General features: G+C 33.5%; 1 protein-coding gene across 1 annotated transcript; it reads right to left on the reverse strand.

The window, feature by feature from the left end:
- Positions 1–19,493: 19,493 nt before the first annotated feature.
- LOC134718377 (zinc finger MYM-type protein 1-like) lies at positions 19,494–22,384 on the reverse strand. The gene is made up of 2 exons (XM_063580875.1): positions 22,065–22,384; positions 19,494–21,558 (listed from the first exon to the last, which is right to left on the reverse strand). Exons 1-2 carry the CDS (start codon positions 22,382–22,384, stop codon positions 19,494–19,496), a joined length of 2,385 nt encoding a protein of 794 aa, XP_063436945.1.
- Between the last annotated feature and the right edge of the window lie 172 nt (positions 22,385–22,556).

Here is a 22,556-nt window from a genome sequence, read left to right on the forward strand (position 1 = left end):
GAGACAGATAAACAGTACTTGGTATACAATAACGAGATGTGGTATGATTGTCAATGAGACAGATAAACAGTACTTGGTATAAAAATAAGGAAATGTGATATGATTGTCAATGAGACAGATAAACAGTTTTTTTTTTTAAATAACGAGATGTGGTATGATTGTCAATGAGACAGATAAACAGTACTTGGTATAAAAATAAGGAAATGTGATATGATTGTCAATGAGACAGATAAACAGTTTTTTTTTTTAAATAACGAGATGTGGTATGATTGCCAATGAGACAGATAAACAGTACTTGGTATAAAATAACGAGATGTGGTATAATTGTCAATGAGACAGATAAACAGTACTTGGTAAAAAATAACGAGATGTGGTATGATTGTCAATGAGACAGATAAACAGTACTTGGTATAAAAATAACGAGATGTGGTATGATTGTCAATGAGACAGATAAACAGAACTTGGTATAAAAATAACGAGATGTGGTATGATTGTCAATGAGACAGATAAACAGTACTTGGTATAAAATAACGAGATGTGGTATAATTGTCAATGAGACAGATAAACAGTACTTGGTAAAAAATAACGAGATGTGGTATGATTGTCAATGAGACAGATAAACAGTACTTGGTATAAAAATAAGGAGATGTATGATTGTCAATGAGACAGATAAACAGTACTTGGTATAAAATAACGAGATGTGGTATGATTGTCAATGAGACAGATAAACAGTACTTGGTATAAAAATAAGGAGATGTATGATTGTCAATGAGACAGATAAACAGTACTTGGTATAAAAATAAGGAGATGTGGTACGATTGTCAATGAGACAGATAAACAGTACTTGGTATAAAAATAAGGAGATGTGGTATGATTGTCGATGAGACAGATAAACAGTACTTGGTATAAAAATAAGGAGATGTGGTAGTATTGCCAATGAGACAGATAAACAGTACTTGGTATAAAAATAAGGAGATGTGGTATGATTGTCAATGAGACAGATATACAGTACTTGGTATAAAAATAAGGAAATGTGGTATAATTGTCATATGACGAACAAACAGTACTTGGTATAAAAAAGGAGATGTGGTATGATTGCCAATGAGACAGATAAACAGTACTTAGTATAAAAATAAGTAGATGTGTGTGATTGTCAATGAGACAGATAAACAGTACTTGGTATAAAAATAAGGAGATGTGGTATGATTGTCAAGGAGACAGATAAACAGTTTGAATTGTTTTACATTGTCTTAATGGGGCCTTTTAAAGCTGACTATGCGGTATGGGCTTTGCTCATTGTTGAAGGCCGTACGGTGACCAATAGTTTTTAATGTCTGTGTCATTTTGGTCTTTTGTGGATAGTTGTCTCATTGGCAATCATACCACATCTTCTTTTTTATAGTACTTGGTATAAAAATAAAGGAGATGTGGTATGAGTGCCAATGAGACAGATAAACGGTTCTTGGTATAAAAATAACATGATGTGGTATGATTGTCAAAGAGACAGATAAACAGTATTTTTGCCAATGAGACAGATAAATCGTACTTAGTATAAAAATAAGGAGATGTGGTAAGATTGCCAATGAAACAACTATCCACCCAAGTTGAAATGAAGTGGATTTAAGCAATTATAGGCAACCGTACGGCCTTCAAAAATGAGAAAAACACATACCGTATCCATAGTCGGCTATAAAAGGCCTAGACATAAAGAATGTGACTGAACAATTCAAACGAGCCTAATTTATAACAAAACCATTTAGAAAAACAAATACAAAAAACATGAACCAACGACAACCACCGAACTATATGAATGTGGCGGGGTTTAAAATGTATGTAAGCGCTTAACCCGCCCCAACCTAATATATACAAATAACAGCACTAATTGCATCGAAAACGGAACGATTACATCAGTCAAGTGTTTAGATTCAAATCAACACCGTGGGATGTTGTTTTTTTTTTTTTAAATCTGAGGGGTATATTTATATATTTGAACTTAAGCTTTCAAAATAACGATTTTTTATTGTTTTATAAATCAGTTACCTAAAACCCTAAAGAGACCTTATGTAAATCTGACCAATGAATATATAAAAATAAGGAGCTGTGGTATGATTGCCAATGAGACAATTATCCACTCAAGTTCAAATGAAGTGGATGTAAGCAATTATAGAGAACCGTACGGCCTTCAACAATGAAAAAAACTCATACTGTATAGTCGGTTATAATAGGCTCCGACATGACAACTCATACTGTATAGTCGGTTATAATAGACCCCGACATGAAAACTCATACCGTATAGTCGGTTATAATAGGCCTCGACATGAAAACCTCATAGCGTATAGTCGGTTATAATAGGCCCCGAAAGTACGAGTTGTCGTGTACCCTTCCTGCATAGCCGTGAAGCGAAAAAATGTAGTTCCCTTTTAGACTGGTTATAATTATTTATTATATTTTGTAGTGTACTGTATCTCAATTTTATGATCCATTGCCCCGTAAGATAAATCTTTGGCTATTATTCAGTTATTATATATATATATTTAGAAAGACCCAAATAGTTCCAGTTTTTTTCTTAAATCACTCAATATTAAATTGTTCCATATTTTTTTATTGTTTTATAATTTCAATATTGTGAAGATATGAAAATTTCAATTTATCATTTGGACACCCACATGCATGTTATGACAATGTGCTACATAATTAATGATTCATTTAGGTCCTGTGTTACCTATTATGATATGTAAATGTGTATATACATAGGTTTGTAGTTAAGTAAGCACCATTAAATTAAAGTATGATTTTTTGGTTGCGACATCAAATGATCCTATAATATTGAAAATTTAAAAAAAATTAGAAACGTTGCTACATGTAGATAATTCCTGAATTTGCACAAGCTGGCATATATATGTAACATAAACCCATAGATTAGAAAACTAACATAAATCTTGCAAATATAATTGTTCGAGCAGAGATCTTGAGGTAATATTACTATTGTTAAGACAAATTTGATATTGGAATTATTTAAGCCATATGCTATTGTATTGTTAGTGCCATATGTAACTATATTACACATTTTTTTCCAGTATTTTCCAAAATGCCCAAACTGGTGAATGTTAAGAAGAAATGGACAGGCACACGAAAAGTCCCCAAAAAAGTCTTAAGCAGTTGACCATTCATGCACTAATCATGTGGAATGACATATGGCATGCCTTCAAATAGAAATACTTGAGTATTGGTACCACTTAATATCACCTATGGAAAGATATACCAACAGTATTTCATTGGATCATTAACATTCAATCTCATTTAGCAAAACATGGCGAGCTACACTTTGTGTGTAGGGGAATTTGATAGTGACTTGATAATCATGTGCATGTGATACCAGCTGAACTAGATTATATCTATATTTTAACGTAAAAATAAATCATAGAATATTTTAAATTCTTTTACATGCCAGTATCATTTAATATTTGCCTAATCTGCTTGGTGTTGAGGGTATATTGACTATTCTCTGTCTTGTCACAGACTTTATTTATCCAGTTTTTCATATAAATCTGTGTAATTAATGTATATGAGGATGTGTAGTAAGAAAAGCAAGGACACATAGGATATGATTGAAATGAGACAACTATCCATCTAATATCAAATGAAAATTTTAAAAACTAGTTGTCTTCATGTATGATCATGAATAATAGATGAATGAAACCAACAGTCCATACATAAAACATGTAAAAAACAATAGTTTGTATACAAAATTTAAAAAAAAGACATAACAGTTTAGAGGTGTGGTATGATTGTCAATCGAATGAGACATCTCAGTTCACCAAGGTTCAAATGATGTTGATGTCTCGGTAAGCAATTATTCAATCGAACTTTATTTCTTATCTTGATAGACCAAAGTTATTGTTTTACATGTATATTTGTAATTGTGCGCTATAAAGTCAATACAAGCCAAAATTGTACAAAAAGTATCTACTGTTAGACATTAAACATTTTTGTCATGTTTACAAAGACATTTAATGATAAATATCTAGTCGCCACAGTTAAGACCTAACAAGCATTAAAGTTACTAACAGAAAAGTAAGACTTTTATTTTAATTCTTGATGTAATCTGCTGTTACTTACCTCCTATGTACAGTCAGATAAAGATGAAAGAAGTTTTCTTTGATATATGATAAGTCGCTTTTTTCAATTTAACTTCTGTATTTTACTACATGTATAATACATAACCAGGAATAATTTCATGATTGATTACTTGAGTGGCCGTTATGACAGAGAGCTGACACTATAAGGTTGCCCTATTTAATTCATGCACAAATTGAGTTAAGTACTCTGACAAGAAAGAAAAGTTCATTTAAAGATGTAATGTTATTTATTTAATAGTACAATTAAAAACATTGCTTGCAGTACACACTGGCTAACATGTCTTTAATGCCTTTATCATGGTTATGATGATTGAAACCGGCTAGCTACATAAAGAGTAACATGCAGATCGAGGCAGTTTGATAGGGTTTAGCACTAGGCCCCCTCTTTAACATTACTTTTCCCAACCTTATGAAAATGATCAGCCACTGACATGTATATAAAACGCAATTTATACAGTGAATCGTCCTGAAATGTGTGGTCAATTCTTTTTTGCCACAAATGTGGTTTTGCAAATGTTCACCACAGATTGATAGTTTCCGAAGTTGAAACTATAATGACATCATTTACAAGAATGAGATTTTGTTTTCATTTCTTTGGCAATTGACTGAAAATAAAAATTTACAGAAGTTACACATTGTCAACTGTCGTAATACACATTGCGTTACAATGTCCATCAAATAAAACACTTTAATTACGCTAGTTTGTCAATTTAAAATAAAGTGGTAATCAATAATAATTACATTTAAGAATGAATAAAGTCCGTTACCATAACAATATTGTCCATACGTGACAAAAATAAGAAAACAACTCGATACAATAGACAATAGACAATATTTTATTCGCACAAACACATTTACATTAAATGGTTATGGCATACAAAATTAAGACAATAAACTTACAATAATTAAATTGATTACAATTATATTAGAGTGACAGTGGTATTCACAGCAAAGAAGAAAAAAGGCTATAAATATCAACAGTTAACACATTATTAATGTTCGTGAACAATTGAAAAAAGAACACAAACAAAAATTAGGTTGGCAATGCATATTAAAAGAAATAGAAGTTATACAGATGTTCTTAATAAAAGACAATCATTAATATACTTGATGGTGATTTTTATAATGACTGGTAGACAGCTATTTAAAAGTACAGTCAAATGCTTAAGTGTTATAGTGGACTGCAATTTAATAAAATTGAAATTAAGATTTTTATTAATATTTTGTATATAGGTATCCCTTAATGATGTATAGCATGGACAGATTGAGAAGAAATGGTATTCATCCTCAATTTCTTGTTTGTTACAGGATAAGCAAATGCGTTTACTTCTTTCAATGTTGGTATAACGCCCTCTTTCAATTGCTAGGTGATGTGCACTTAGTTTAAATTTACTGAAAACTGATCGGTCAGTTTTGAATTTACATATATCAATATTACATGTGTACCAAAATTACGTTCCGATATCGCAAGTGACGAGTACAAAATGTAGAAGTAGTGGCGAGTAGTGCGAAGTCTCGCCGCGGAAGAGATTACGATAAACCGCGAGATTCCAATCCTTCTAACTATACAAATCCTTGGTATTCTGTCTACTTTTTTCTGAAATATTAACTATCTAAGGGGTCATACCGGTTGCATATATATTGAAATAAGTAAAACATGTGGAAACAAGAATGTGTCCATAGTATACGGATGCCACATCGGCACTATCATTAACTATATTTAGTGGACCGTGAAATGGGGTAAAATCTCTAATTTGGCATTAAAATTAGAAAGATCATATCATAGGGAATATATTTATTAAGTTTCGAGTTGGTTGGACTTCAACTTCATCAAAAACTACATCGACAAAAACTTTAACCTGAAGCGGGACAGACGGACGGATGAACGGACGAACAGACTAGAAAACATAATTCCCATAAATGGGGTATTAAAATTTATTGTTGAAAGTGAAAACTTTGACCTGAAGCCGGACAGAAGGACGGACGAATGAACGAACGGACAAACAGACTAGAAAACATAATTACTGTTGAAAGTGAACGTAGTGATTTGGCCAAAATGAAAGTAGGGTAGCGATAAGAGGAAGGCGGGGACTTAATCGGGACGTCGGGATCGGGTGTTTTTAAGCTCGGGATTTCGGGATTGATCTTTACGGGATGCGGGAATATTTATTTTTTTATTTCGGGATGTCGGGACGTGAATTTCGTTAAAATACGTACCTCGGGATTTCATGTTTTTAAGCACGGGATTTCGGGATCAGGGCCCCTCAGATCACCCCCACAAATGACCCTTAGTCATTTATACGGATTCAAATTCTACCATTGGCATGTTAATAGGGCTCTCAAAAGGAAAAGCACTGATAGATTGTCCTAGAGGGACATTTTATTACAATAATAATGGTCTATAAGCAGTTTCATTTATTTCATGTTTGAAGCGGTGCAAAGTTTTAATTTAATTTGACTTTTACCAAAAAATGCATTGTATCAATTTGGTCTTTTGTGGATAGTTGTCTCATTGGCAATCATACCACATCTTCTTGTTTATATTGTAGCAAAGGGGAAGAATAATTGTGGCATAAGGCTAGAAACACGAAAAATAATTGAATTTAACAGAAAGGAAACACAAAACGGACTTTGGAAAAAAGGGAGAGGGCTTTTGAAACCTTATATGAAATTCTCCAGTCATAATATCTTTTACAAAAATTCATCCTACAACAGTTTACAAGCTGTATATGCCCGCGATTTCGCGGGTGTGTTCTAGTAGAAACTTAAATGGCCATATGTCAGTTAATGTGAGTTACAGTTTAAACAAACTTTTTTTTTTTAACTTCCCTTCAGCCGAGAGATTTTTCTCAAGAAATTCAAGAATCTAATAATTCTATAAAAAAGAACCATGTCAAGTAAAAGATGAAAGTCGTACACAATTGAGACTTTTTAAAATGCAACCTCGCTAGAAAGTAATGTATGCAAAAGATTTCAGTGGTAAGCAAGCAAGCATTTGATTTATATTTGAGTAAAAACGGAAAGTAGGGGGGGGGGGGTAAATAAATTTAAAATAAACAGGCTTGATCCTTTTTTTGTTGAAAAAATGCAGCATGTGCTATTCCATTCCCCTTTTCCCCCTTAAAAAATCAAAAAAAATCGAACGTATGCTCTCAAATATATGAGTTCAATATATATGAATTCAATATTTATGAATTCAATAACAATATAAATCTTAAAAAGAATGAATTTCCTATTTCATTGAAATGTTATGAAAAAATGGATTTTGTCTTGTTATTAGATATATATAGGCATATATTTTGGATTATTTTTAAATTGTTCATGCTTATAGGTTTTTATATGTCTCTAATAGTGTTGATCAGCATTAAACACGTGTCACAATATGATCCACTCGCAGCTTACCGTCCAAAATTGGTGACATAAGTTGAATGAGTTTCTTCAAGATTTGGTGCCTATTTGAACATGTATTACACGGACACTTCAATCGTGCATTGGTGCATTGGTGAGTTGGATTATTTTTTTTTTTTTTTTTATATATATATTTCCTTTCTTTTTTATTGAAATATAAACGTTACTACCAGCATTTCTATACTTTCAGCATTGTCCAGAATACTATTCATGTCCATATAACGAAGAAAAAAACATTTACGGACCGACCATTTAGCTTCAAAAGGGGGTATCTGCTTGACCACAATATATTTTTTCTCATAAAATTGGGGATCAGAATATTTTTTTGGGAAAAAACCATTACCCCCCTTTTGAAGTTAAATTGTCAATCCCTTAGTGTACTGATATGAATAGTAATATACTGGAATTATTTGAAAAAAATATAGTTATTGATGCCAACGTAAATATTTAATAATAACGAGGACAAAAAATATGTCGGTGAAACAAAAAGTTCAAATCTAAGTGAAATTTAAAGTGCCCATGTACTCACTGATCATGCACGAGTGATTTTATTTATAAAAAGTGTCCGTGTAACAACTAACAATGTGTCCGTGTATCATCTAAAAAGTATCCGTGTAACACCCGTTAACGTACTGTTTTTCTATAGCTCTGCTGGGGGCAAAGTCGTACGAGTGTTTTTATTGTTCTTTGTCTAGCTTTTATTGTTTATATTCTAAATTACATGATTAATGGTATCTTTAACAGTTCATGTGTTACTTGATAAGGTGTACAGGTATATTCCTTATTTTCGTTTATCTTATAGTTATTGACCAAGCAAGTCGGTATATATCATTTAATCTGCACAGCCCAGGTGACCCTTATTAACCCCAACGACGTAGGAGTTCGGGTTAAAGAGTCATCCTGAGCGTGCAGATTAAATTATATATACCGATTTGATTGGCCAATAACTGTTTTAACACATGACGTCATCAATTTACGTGAACATTTTGAAAATATGTGGACGATATTCCGCAATCAACGGCTCTTATGAAAGTTTCTTATAGGGTAAAGAAAAGGGGAAATACGCTTTTATGTAGTTGAAGGTTGGTAAGTATTGAATTTTTTTTTTAATTTAGGCTTCTTCCTAAATTGTGGGGGCTAGGATGAAAAATTTTGTCCTACCTTATTTTTTTGTTGTAATTTCTGTCCTGCCTTTTTATCTTTCACTTAGTTTATCCTGACTTTTTTTTACATAAATTGTCATCCTGCCCTTTTTTTTCAAAGTGTCTCATCCTTTTTTTTTTCTTAAACTCCTGTCCTACCTTTTTTCAAATCTCATCATAGCCCCCACATAAAAATGAAATGGTAGCTCCCTTATTTTTTTCTACGATATTTATTTTTGAAAACATGTCGCATATAAACAAAGTCTGATTGATCTGCAGCTTACCCCTCCCCCCCCCCCCCTTTGTTTCCCCATAAATATAATCCTCATTAAATTCTATCCTAAAATAGTCACTAAAAAGGCAAACATATCTAAATAGTCGTAATAAAATCCATTGAGCACAAAACTAATACAAATAAGATATATTGTTCTTGTTATGTTCACATATATTTTCTGTTCCTTGATTTTTCTCATTTTTTTACATTCTTTTTTAAATTTTGTGACACACTTCGAATCGGACCATGCGCTACTGAAGAATTTCGCCTGACGAACAGGATGATCCGCTCATAATTACAGGTCATGCTCTCTCGCGCCAATTTTGTGCATACCTCGGGAGTCACCTAATGGAGGTTGACGTATCATGCTACCGAGAGAGTATTGGCCGGTTTTTATGTGCTGCGCATACTGTCAAGAAGGGAAAGAGATTATCGTTCCTTGATATAATCTGCATTTCACTACACTGAAAATATAAATTAGTCACGATGACTATTCAGTTAGTCAAATATCAGCCGAAAGGTAGTCAAAAGCATATATGACTACCCATCAAGTCATTATGACTACCTGCATGGTCAATTGACTATGTTAGTGGTCACCAGCACCACGTGGTGTAGAGTATCGGTTTTCACGCGCACTCTATCGCGTTCCCTTTGTTCCATAGATTGTGTAGATGTAAACAAACCAGAAGGCAAGGAAACTGTTATTTTGTCAAATATACCAATTGTTTTAAGTAAGTATGATGTATATTTGTTTTAATTCTAACTTACAAAAATTGAATTTAAGAAAAAAGAGTATAAATGAAAGTAATATCGGCACATGTTGAAAAAAGGGGGGATATGTATACGGGATATCAATTTTGATACACATACAAGTCATACAACGTATTGTCGATTGAAAAGAGTATTTAACGATATATCTTTTATATACCTGAGCGAAAACTGTTAAAAATAAACACTGCAATCGATATTAGCAACAATAAATTAAAAACTCTTGGTGGCTGTCAAGATCCTGGTGCTTATATTACAATGCTGTGTTGTAAGATGGGTGGCTGTCAAGATCCTGGTGCTTATATTACAATGTTGTGTTGTAAGATGGGTGGTTGTCAAGATCCTGGTGCTTATATTTCAATGTTGTGTTGTAAGATGGGTGGCTGTCAAGATCCTGGTGCTTATATCACAATGTTGTGGTATAAGATGGGTGGCTGGCAAGATCCCGGTGCTTACATTACAATGTTGTGGTATAAGTTGGGTGGCTGGCAAGATCCCGGTGCTTACATTACAAGGTTGTGGTATAAGATGGGTGGCTGTCAGGATCCTGGTGCTTACATTAAAATGTTGTGGTATAAGATGGGTGGCTGTCAAGATCCCGGGGCTTACATTACAAATTAATGGTATAAGATGAGTGATTAAATCACTAGATCAAAGATTTTAAAATTTGTTTTTTTTCTTTAAACTTTTAGCATGACTGATATACTTGGTTATTGTTATATTTTAGCTTCTAAAATTATATAATTATATTTTTCAGCAAATGAAGACATTACTATTTGTATGAACACAGCTAAGAGATTTTTGACCATAGAGAACACCACAATGACACATGCAGAGTTGATACCGATAAAATATCTGAAATAAACACTTCAAATGAACAATGAGTTTTAATACAATAAATTTATTTTCTTTATTTGATTTTTAGACTTTAATATGTATCACTAAGTAATGGTTACACATGGACACTTAAGATATAGGAAGGTTTTGAACATTGAGCACTTTCTGGTCCTATACTATTGAATTTGTCATTGTGAGTATTGCTGCTTTGCCAAATTGGTATTTTTAATGATATTATATTTCAGTTGTATTTGTTAATCCCATGGAAGAGAAACAACAAAAAGTAGAATAACAGAAGAAATGATTGAACCCTACAAGAACGAAACGGAATGAAACGCACACAAATTAAATGGTAGAACAAAAACACAACACAAATTAAAATAACAATCTAACAGTCGTGAATATTCACAGTAATCATGTTGACTAACCAACATGGTCACTTCCGACTATTTCAATTAGTCATATGGACTGCATTCAATTGTCAAACTGACAAATGTGCATAGTCAATTGAACAATCCAATTCGTCATAACGAGTATAACATATGGTCATTTTGACTTCCTAACATAGTCATAATGACCACCCTACCCAGTCAAATTTGACTAACCATCTAGTCAAATGACTAAGAGCATAGTCAAAATGATTAAAGTGCATTGTCACCTAGAGGACAGTCAAAATGACTAATTAAATTGGTCAAATTGACTAATTTAGATTTTCAGTGTATTCGCAAAGTACAATATCAATATAATACTTTTTTTGTCGGAAGAAATCTTGCTACACGGTTCAACGGACTTCAGCTACGAACAAAACATTGAAATATTCTTGGCAGTTCAAAAATTTATACTCAGTAGCAAAAGATTTGTCATATGATAGCACACATCTTGTTCAACAAGTTATACTTATATCTTAAATAAGTGTGTCCGTTCAGAAACATACACTTTATTATTGAATTTCCGATGTATATTTTTTCTTCTTTCTTGTGTGTCACAACTTTATTATATGTTTTTTTTTCTTCTTTCCATCTAGTGTAACATTGTTATTTTTTTTTAACATTTTACTCCTTGAGTATTACAATATGAAATGTTCTTATCAGGAAACAGATTAATATAAGCTAACAGCTTGTTTCTTGTTTTCCTATTAATTATTTCACTTGTATTATTATGTTAATGCCTATGTATGTACCTGAATATAATTAATAAAATATGTTTACACTAAGATTTTATTTATTTGGATATTCCAAAATATATTTCTTTTTTGGCAGAAATTACCAAAAATAATTCTTATTCGGTTTGGATGTGAAACCCTCAGTTAAGATTTACATTGAACACAAAATAGTGTATGTCCCACCCTTTGATTGGAAAACGTATCATTTTTTAGCATAAAATCGTCAAAAATTGTTTTTAGTCTCGCTACACTTTATTGAATTACACACCGGCTTTCAAAATCCAGGGTCCGCCTCCTAAAGGTCAGAGTACTTTTGAACTGTGCAGTATATCTGAGGTAGTTAATGCACACCTTTGCTGTGCATTATCCAGATTATTGCACAGTAAGAACACAGAGATTCGGCGTTTTGCATTTGCGCCGATCTGCACTTCATTTGCGCCGATTTTTTCTTTCATTTGCGCCGATATTTTTTTTCATTTGCGCCGATTTTTTTACAGGTAAATTACAGGTGAATAGATATAAGATGCCAATGAGAGAACTCTCCATCCAAGTCATGTTATTTTTCATTAAACATTATAGACCTCTTCCATTAGCCACTTGTACAAATTTATGAATTGTCAATCATAACATGTATATAACTGTTTTCCCTGCTGACAGTGGGGAGATGGAAGAAGGCCTTCAAGATACATCTCCAGACATTTCCCCTGACCGTAACCGTAGTTCTTTAGCCTCTGTCTTTCGGACATCTGCCACATAGTTATGCTCGATCTGTGTTTTGACAATAAAATCCGTGGTGACTCTGGCTTTACACAGTTTTATAGTACATTAGTAAGATATGTTGTTATATTTCAGGACACTTATCTTCCGATAGGTATGGCCCCCGTTTCAGTGTGCAATATGTCTATCATGTTACAATGAAGTTGCAGAAAAATATGAATCAAAATTATCTTAAACATAAAATAAAATGAAAAACATTTAGAACCAAATTTTACCAATGGTATAGTTCGTGTACAAGTATTAATTTACCTGTAAATCTAATTAGGAGTAAATAGAAAATCGGCGCAAATGAAAAAATGAAATCGGCGCAAATGAAAGAATGAAAATTTTCAAAATCGGCGCAAATGTCATACGCCCCAGAGATTGTATCCATGTCATGTGTTAATTATCTTTAATCTATGATTTCATTGAAATGTCGAAAAGATCTAAAAGACTTTTTTTTACATTGCTTCAAAACAAAATTGATTTCCTCATTTATAAAAAAAACCCAGAAAGATATATAAAAATATTTATTTATCGCAAACAAACAGAAAAATGGTTATATTTAATACCTTGACTTTTAATTGGATGCACAAATTATAAATACTGTTTGTTAATTTTAATCAGCCACTATTCCTGTGTCTTACAAAATGATATCTATCATAGAACATTTTCCACCAGTAAAAACATTTCATAGTCTGTGCAGTTTTCAGTAAAACTAAAAGGCGTCGCGCAAGTATGTAGTATTTATGCTTATACGCATAGCATTTTTTTTAATAAAAGGCGAAACAAACAATTTTATATATCATTTGAAGGACACAAAATAGTACTTTGGTTCTAAAAAATAAATTGACATTGGTAAATATTTCATAATTGTAATATAACGTGAATAATACTACGTTTTAGTGACAATTAGGGGAATAAAGTCTGTTACTGGGTTGGACAATTAAATTTGTGTCAGTTAAGAGTTATTTAGCCACGACAAACGGAATTTGATGAGACTGTCATCAAAGTGAGAGGGTTAGCGCTATACAACCAGGTTTAATCCACCATTTTCCAATTTGAAAATGCCTGTACCAAGTCAGGAATATGACAGTTCTTGTCCATTCGTTTTTGATGTGTTTTGTTATTTGATTTTGCCATGTGATTATGGACTTTCCGAATTGATTTTCCTCTGAGTTCAGTATGTTTGTGATTTTACTTTTTGCTACCTTTATATTTTCCCATTGAAAAAGTTAAGAATGAGATGTACTTGACTGAGTAAAAAAAAATGACGATACGGTGCAACAGTATCCTTCTAGTAAGAGCATTTTTATTTTGACTTTCTTCGCATTTTATTGAAGGTTGTGTTACTTCAATATAGCGTGATATGGATTGGGCACTGAAATATGCATGAATTTATTATTAACGTTTTTTCAATCAGCCTTAATTTTTGTGTCTGTTCAAAGTAGCACGTTCTAAAATCCGACTGAAAGTGTCTTTCTAATACAACACAGGGTACATATAACGTGTTGTCGTTCTCATATGCACATGATATTTGTCACTGGACGTTAAACCCTAATTCGTCAGCATCATCCAATTGTTTTTTTTTCTATTACTAATCATATGTTGTTTACAAATCATTCTAAAGAAGTAAATGGAAAGGAGCGAATGCAGCTACATTTAGTTATCTTAAGTTTTAATTCATTTATCGTTTAGTTCCTTTCTACGTACATAAGTGCAAAGGAGAACTGCAGTTGTCCGCTTGTACACTTCTAGCATTTGTCATCAATTTGAGTACATCGCAATCCGTTACTGTTTCAACACGTTTGGGTGTTTCATCTCTGTATTCTTAAAAAATATTATTTTTTCTTACTTTTTTTAGCAATGCAGATCACTCTCTACTGTCCTTATCTATAATTCTATATTCTGCGTCTCCGTCCAGATTCTCGTGTATACCATGAGGGTCCGGATTGTTTTTTTTTGTTTATTTCTGTATTCTTTAAATTGTTATGTCACTTTTCTCTACATTTTATTTATTTTACTCATTTTTCTTTCGCTATTCTTTATATCAATTACACCACTGGTACAGTATATTGTATTGTTTTGTCAGACATGAATAATTCTTATGATAAAAATATATTTAAAAAGTTATACAATGCAATATACTGAACTTGCAATTATTGTCTCAATAACACCTGATTACTAGATTTTAGCAAACCCGATTAACAGACCAACCGCCGATATAGCTGCATACGCAATATAGATAAACCGACCAATCTCTTGGTTAGCCGAGTGTCGGCCGTGTTATAGCAAATCCTGAATACGTCTTTTGATACCATGCCTTCGTTGAAATTATGCAAACATCCCATAGAGCAAATAGCACGGATGATTAATATCATAACCGTGTTTTAAGCGACACGTATTGTCCATTTGACTTCTATGTATTTGCCGAAAAAAATTCTCAAAAATTCATTTTTATGAATTAATAATTTTTTCCTTAATGTATATTATTATATGGTATATACGAACTCTGGCTATTAATTTCATAATTTTTGGTCAATAATTAAAAAAGTTTCCCATTAGGTCTCTATGTTAATTTTATTTTTTGAAGTGTTGATTACCTGATGGAGTAAGTATGAGTAGTGTAACGGCCTTCTAAACAAAACAAAAACAACATACATGTGCTTTTAATGTTTGTTTATTTGTAGCAAATTGAATTAAGGATATACTAAAATTAATTAAGTGTATACTAAAATCGTTATTTATGACCTTGATTCCGCGCCTATACTTCTGTATAAGCTGAATATTTCAGTATATGCTAAATTGATTTAAGGGTATCCTAAAATGATTTTAGTATATACTAAAATCATTTTAGTATATACTGAATTGACTTTAGGATACCCTTAAATGAATTTAGTATATGCTAGAATCATTTAAGGATATCCTAAAATCAATTTAGGGTATGCTTAAATGTAATTTAGTATATACTGAAATTATTTTAGGATATACTAAAATCGATATTCATGACCCTGATACCGCGCCATAGCAGTGTATGCAACATGAGAGACTCTCTTCAAGAGAAGCTCTACTGTGATAGTCGACTTTGGTATATTTTTACCCCGTTATTGATAGGATTTCAAACTCCTGTGGTATAACTAACATACGTCCTTGTTACAAGTTTGAACCCTGACGACACTGAAAATCGAAAATTCACGCATTTACCTATCACATGATGATACGATGTGGTGATAAACTTAACAAGAAATATTTTACCTGATTCGCTATTCACATTATGTTGACACGTCTTAGTTCGTTTGTGCTAGCTCATTTTAAACAAGCTAAACAATTACAGCATCATACGTTTTTCTTTACCGATTACCTCTAGTCAGAATTAAGAGCGCACTGTTTACAGGGGAGGTAATATTTTGTCACCAGTTCCACGGGTGTCATTCGGTTTAACGAGAGAAATGATCGTAAAAGAATATCTAACGGCGGTCAAGTATTGAGAGACGATCGTGAAAGTTCTAGTAACGGATCGTGAAAGACATTTAATCGAGAAGACATATGAAAGGTCAATAAATATTCTAATTTAATTAATTACACAGACAAATTAACGACAAAGTAAACCTGTCTGTCAAACATGTCAAAATGGTTCAACATTATGATCACTATGTGAGAATTTCCAGTTTTTGAAAGTACATAGTTATTACAAAACAATAAAAGGCAGATTGCTTCTTGACATTTCAATGGCATAAAAAATGTAAACAAACATGATTTTTTCACAAATTCGACTAGAAAAACTACTTTTATCCAAATAAGGGCATTCTATTTGAATTAATCAAATGGTTCTCATAGTTATTTTGTATAAACATAATCTGAAACTTGGTAAATAAAGAACACAAACATTGATTTTTCGGATCGTGAAAGATCACGTACCGCATTTTTGAAGATCGTGAAAAGGATCGTGAAAGATCTGATGTTCAAATTATTCTTCAATTCTATCATAATTAATGTTTGTTATTGGTATTGAGAAAAGCTAGAAAGGTCAACCTCCTCAATAGGTTTAAGCATTTCAAAGTATTAATATTTTTAGAAAATGAAATGTAAAATAGTTGGATGATTGTAGGATTAAGCTTTTTATTGTCATGTGAAGTACTCACTTATCACGAGTTATAGGATACCCACATTTTGTATATTGAATATTGCCTTTTGATTTTTTATTTTCCTTTTTGAATTTTCCTCGGAGTTCGGTATTTTTGTGTTTTTACTTTTTATAAACTACATGTCCGTCAGACAGGATTCACCTGACCCCGAATTTGCCTCATTTCATGGATGAAGATTCATTTTGTGCATGGTCTAGTCCGTATCGCGGATTCGTTAAGCTTTAGGATAACTGTCTGTTGTTATGATTGTAAGGTGTACATTTTCGACTTCTGCAAGGTTTCAAATAATATCTAACCCATTATCATGCATCATGTTCGTTTTATGTTGTTTAGCCTTTTGGATATATACCTGTATGCTATAGCGCCATGGTATTTCGTGTATGGTGTACATGTCTGTCTGCATGTTTCATATATGACCATGATGACTTCAATTGTATTTGATATATAGCATGATAGTAAGATGTCTATGTCTGGCTGTCGGTCAGGTTTCATATGCTTTTGACCTTATGTTCCGAATTAATTGACCAAGCATAACTTTTACATTTGTCAGTTTCTAAGGCACTGTAAGAATCGGAACACATTTATTTGGTGTACAGGATATTTGTAGAGATCTGTATGGCATGGTATTCTGACCTTGAACTCTTTTTATGAACCATTGACAATCTTAAGAGCATTTGACACTTCTAGTAAAACCCTTGATATTACAGACGTTCAACAAATATACTATCATGAGTAAAGCAGACGAGACATTAAAGCATTTGCGCTATGATATTATATAGTCTGTAGTATATAGTTAAATTAATCCACATTTGCGTTGTATACAAAGAACTTAAGAAAGTACTGTTGCACAAAATGTTGATTATCGTTCAATCTCAAATTACTCATGAAAGATGCTGTTTTGCTGTAATTTTTTGTTTGATGGATATCATTTTGGTTTAAACGTTGCATATTCATATTATTGGCTAAATAGTGTCGGTCTGCCTGAATTGCACTTGACCGATTCTCAGAGCTGAATCTTTCACACTTCTTTAGACACGTTTCTAGGTGTTGTTTTTTTTAACTTTCGGGGTAAAGTGTTGAATAGAAAAAAATAAAAGTTTTAATGTTCATCCTTTTCAAAATAGTTACAGGCTTCAACCAGTTGCAGGTTTATCAAATGGTAAAAGAAATACAACTTTCTGATTACTAGTATTAAGTCTGGTCACGCATTATCTTTCACGATCAACATAATGCGTTGCCTGATCTTTCACGATCAAGTTTGATGGAAATTCAACAAATTCAAGGTTTTCATATACAAATTAATGCTTTTAAGGGAAGTACATACTTTAATTTTAGTGTACAATCAGATACACCAAAGATTAAATTTCAAATATAATATTATCATAATAAACTGAAATATGACCATTATAGGTACATAAAGCGTGTTATTTGTAATTAATTTCATAGACATGCATTGCGCCTTTTGTGTTTTTTCATAAAGTACTGCATATTTTCTTTATCTTATTTCACAGTTATGATGAGGAAGTTAAACCATTTTGACAGACATAATTTTTTGTTCGGATTTTTTCCGCGTTTTGAAACCTGAGCGATTTTTTCAAAGATTCTGACCTAGAATTTACATGAAATGTCTTTCACGATCCGATACCAGAGCTTTCACGATCGTCTCTCAATACTTGACCGCCGTTAGATATTCTTTCACAATCATTTCTCTCGTTAAACCGAATGACACCCGTGAGTTCGCCCACTGCATAACGGTCAACCGACTCGTGATGGCATTGCTGTTCGTAAAATTTACAATTGGATGATTTTCCTTCACCATTTTGAACTCTTGGTTAGAAATTGATGGAGAGAAAATGAAACTGTCTGATATGTCTGATATAATTCAATGGCAATATGCATACTAAATAGATAGTGATACAGCAAAGTGTTTAAGTCATTGTGTTTGCATCGCTGCCTGTCAACATGGTATATGCCAAAGTTCTTGTTTTCTTTAAATTCTTTTAGGGGGTCAATTTGCTTTACAAAGATGCATGCCAAACATGCGTACAGTACTGTACATGCATCTTAATTATCGGTAATTTAAACAATTTGCAATGATCTGTCTTCACCCCGCCACATTATCATATATATATGCATGCATGTGCCTGTCCCAAGTCAGTGGCCCGGAATTCAGTGGTTGTCGTTTGTTTATGTGTTACATATTTGTTTTTCGTTCATTATTTTATATAATGCAGTTAGTTTTCTCGTTTGATTTTTTTTTCATTGTCATTTCGGGTCCTTTTATAGCTGACCGTATGCGGTATGGGCTTTGTTCATTGTTGAAGGCTGTACGGTTACCTATAGTTGTTAATTACTGTGTCATTTTGGTCTCTTGTGGAGAGTTGTCTCATTGGAAATCGAACCACATCTTCTTTTTTATATTCAATGCATATCATAAGTCGGTTTCTAACTGGACTAGCTTAAAGACATGAAAATTTGTGAATTTATAGCATTATACTATGGTAAAAATTGTGTATAATGGCATATACACTCAATAATTGATGCTTTTTCTAGGTGTCATCCTTTTTTAGCGAAGCCATTTTTACTTTATTAGCAGGAACAGCAAAAGGTCAGGTGTTGTTCATTGGTGTCAGGGGCGTAGCTAGGTTAAAATGAAGTGCACGCTTGTACCGCCGAGCGGAGCGAGGCGAAAAATTTTTGGGACTATTTTATGCTGAAAATATCATTTTTTTTTGGTTTTCGGTCATAGGAGGGTGAAAAGAGGTGATACATAAACAAAAGACTTGACGTAGACAATTCAAAAATATAAAGGCAAATTATGGTTACATAAATAAAAACACATTTTTGTTAGATAGAATTTATTCAGAATTGTCCAAAATCTGCTCTTCGGGTCTTTGAAGAAACGAACTTTTCCATTACCTTGTCAATATCAACATTGAAATCCCGATGGATATGCATTAATGCCAGCGATGATAATCTGTCGTTATTCATGGTTGATCGTACATACGTTTTCAACCGACGAAGTACACTAAACGACCTCTCCGCGGTAGCACTTGTTACCGGCATTGTCAACATGATACTTAAAATAGTATCTATAGAAGGATACAGCACTGGGCTTACCGCATCGAGTGTCTCACACAGTGAGGTTGGCATCTGATCGCGAGGTGTGATACACCATCGTGTTCGCCATCGAGCGACCTCCCGTTTAAATTCGTCTAGATTACATGTCAGGTCTTCCTCGTATGTTTCAAACAGTGTTGTGATTTGATCGTTTGTTACGTTTTCTACAACTCGAGGAAGCAGATACTGTGCGAAAAATCGATTTTCGGACGATATTAGACGCGACTCGAGTTCCATTATCATGTGGTCTATGAATGGAAAATACAATGACACTTTCCAATATTGTTTTGGTGTGTTTGCCGGATGATTGGCCCTAGTTGTCTGTCGACCGCATCGCCTCGGCATATTCTCCACAATATCAAATGGTTCCGATAAATCTAAAGCTGTTTGATAAATTTCATTCCAAACAGCTTCATCGCTGCGTTCGGCCCGTAGCATCTCTATAACTGTTCTACATTCTTTCGTAGCCTCTAACAGATCACATTCTACACCTTGCAGATATTTTGATAGATATACCGTACTCTGCAAAATGTGCTCCGAAACTACAAGAGCAATTACAAATTCAAATCTGGTTATAGAGGCAAGATACTGTCCGGATTTGTCATCTCCGTTTTCTCGTAATCTTTCCAATGCATGAACCACCACCGGAAACGATGTTTTAAAAGTATAAAGCGCGTCGGCTCGACTCGTCCATCGTGTTTCACAAAGGGTTCGCAATTTGGTCCTCTTGTCCATATTTTCTTTTGTAGTTGCATCGGAGTCCAACTCTTGGTAAAATGCTTGAAGTTTTTTAGATGAATAATCGAACGAAAAGGCAACTTCCTGTACGGTCGACATTACATTTCTAACCGATGAATCTTTACAACTATGGACTATGGCTAAATTCAAGCAGTGAGATTTACAATGAACATACATAGCACCCGGAACCATTTCAAATATTCTTGCTTGAACCCCTTTATATTTACCAGACATATTGGCGGCCCCATCATAGCCTTGTGCCCTCATATTCATGGTAATGATGTCCGCACTGATCAGAGTTTCAATCAAAAGTTCCGCCAAATGCTCACCTGTAGTGCTGGTGGCCATCACGAAATCCAGAAAGTCTTCCTTAATAGATACTTTGTTTGTAATAGTGTCTCTCTCCAAGTAGCGTAGACATACAGATACCTGTTCACGGGTTGATGTGTCAGTTGTTTCGTCTGCGATTAATGTGAAAAATTTACTTTTGTTGCAGTTTTCAACTATCGATGTGCGAATCTGATTTCCGATTATGTTTATTATTTCGTTTTGAATATCAGGGGACGTATATTTTGCCCTGCTACTACTGTTTGCTAAGTGGTCCCTTAAAATGTCATCGCCCTGTGCCTTTGAGTTTAATATTGCCATAAAGTTACTAAGCTCTGGTGTGTGTCCACGTATTGCAATATTTTGTTTCCCGCATAACAAAATTGTCTCAATAATTTTCACCAGAACATGACGATTTTTAAGAACTTGTGTCTTTTTGAATTCAGAAAGTTTGTATATGATTGCTTCATCAGCAGAATCTTTTGAGTGTATTTGTACAAAGTTATCTGCCATTGCCTGGTATTGAAAGTGTGGAGAACCTTCCCTAGTATGGCGCTTTATGAAGCAAGACAAATTGGACCAATCTGTAACTTTATTAATAAAAAGTTTCTCTTTTGCTTCTTTTCGACCAAAAATCACACAAGGGCCACAGTATAACGCATCCTCGGAGACTGAATAGCGCATCCAGCTATTTTCCAACAACCATTTACCCGAAAGGCGACGACTGTGTTTACCTATTTCCCTGTAAAGAATGACGATTATTAAGTTTGTAAATTATGTAAATTTATTTAATAGCCATTACAGTTTTTTATATATATATCTGCGCACAGTGAGTCAACATACCCCCCCCCCCCCCCCCTTTTTTTTAATTATTATTCAAATCCCTGTATCAATATACGGTTTGCCGGAAATTAGACGCGTTTGTGAATCTCATGTTGATTTATTTTTTACTCGGGGAACAAAAAACTAAGATAGATTCGGGTTGAAACGCGGGTTGAAACGTGGCAATTTACATAGACTATCTCATTCTGGGTCTGTTATTATCAATTTAATTTACGACGTGTGAACCTTTTGAAAGTGCCTGTTTTTCGGACAGTTGATGGATTTACATAACCACTAAAATTTGCCGGTATACTAATTTTGAAGTGTTACACATTGGCTTTGCATATGATATAATTCCATTTTTTGGAAACGTTTCATACAAATTATTAATTTAAAGTGACTTTGAAATATAAGAACACAACATACCTCGCCGGGAAGTCATAATTATTTACATCATTCCAGTTGGATGTTAGTAACTGCATCTTAACTTCTGTCATCTGCAAGTTAGAATCGTGCAGACTTGACATGTCTGGGTACGGAGGTGTGTTGGCTTTGCCTTTGGAGGTGACGGCTAAAACTGAGCTGCAGCTTGCAGTTGCATTGTCACTCTCAAACTCTGGCAAGGATTGTTGGGATACGGGTTCATCTGAAGAATCTTTCGTTTCTGTTGAAACGGGTTTGGTAAAAAAACTATCAATAGTTTTCCATTTAGACTTTCCACCTTTTTCGTTACGTTTCGACGCCATGCCGTGTTCTACGCCGGAAATGTAACGTTCGTATATTCCAGAAACAATAACGGATAACGATGATAAGTCCGGGACGAACTTCATGAGTTATAGAAAACTTTCAGTTTGAAACCAAATGCCGTTATTTAATTACGTTTCATCAAGTAAAAAAAAATCATAAAATTGAGAATGG

Source organism: Mytilus trossulus, chromosome 5, assembly GCF_036588685.1.
Source record: "Mytilus trossulus isolate FHL-02 chromosome 5, PNRI_Mtr1.1.1.hap1, whole genome shotgun sequence".
NCBI classification, from domain to species: Eukaryota; Metazoa; Mollusca; class Bivalvia; order Mytilida; family Mytilidae; genus Mytilus; species Mytilus trossulus.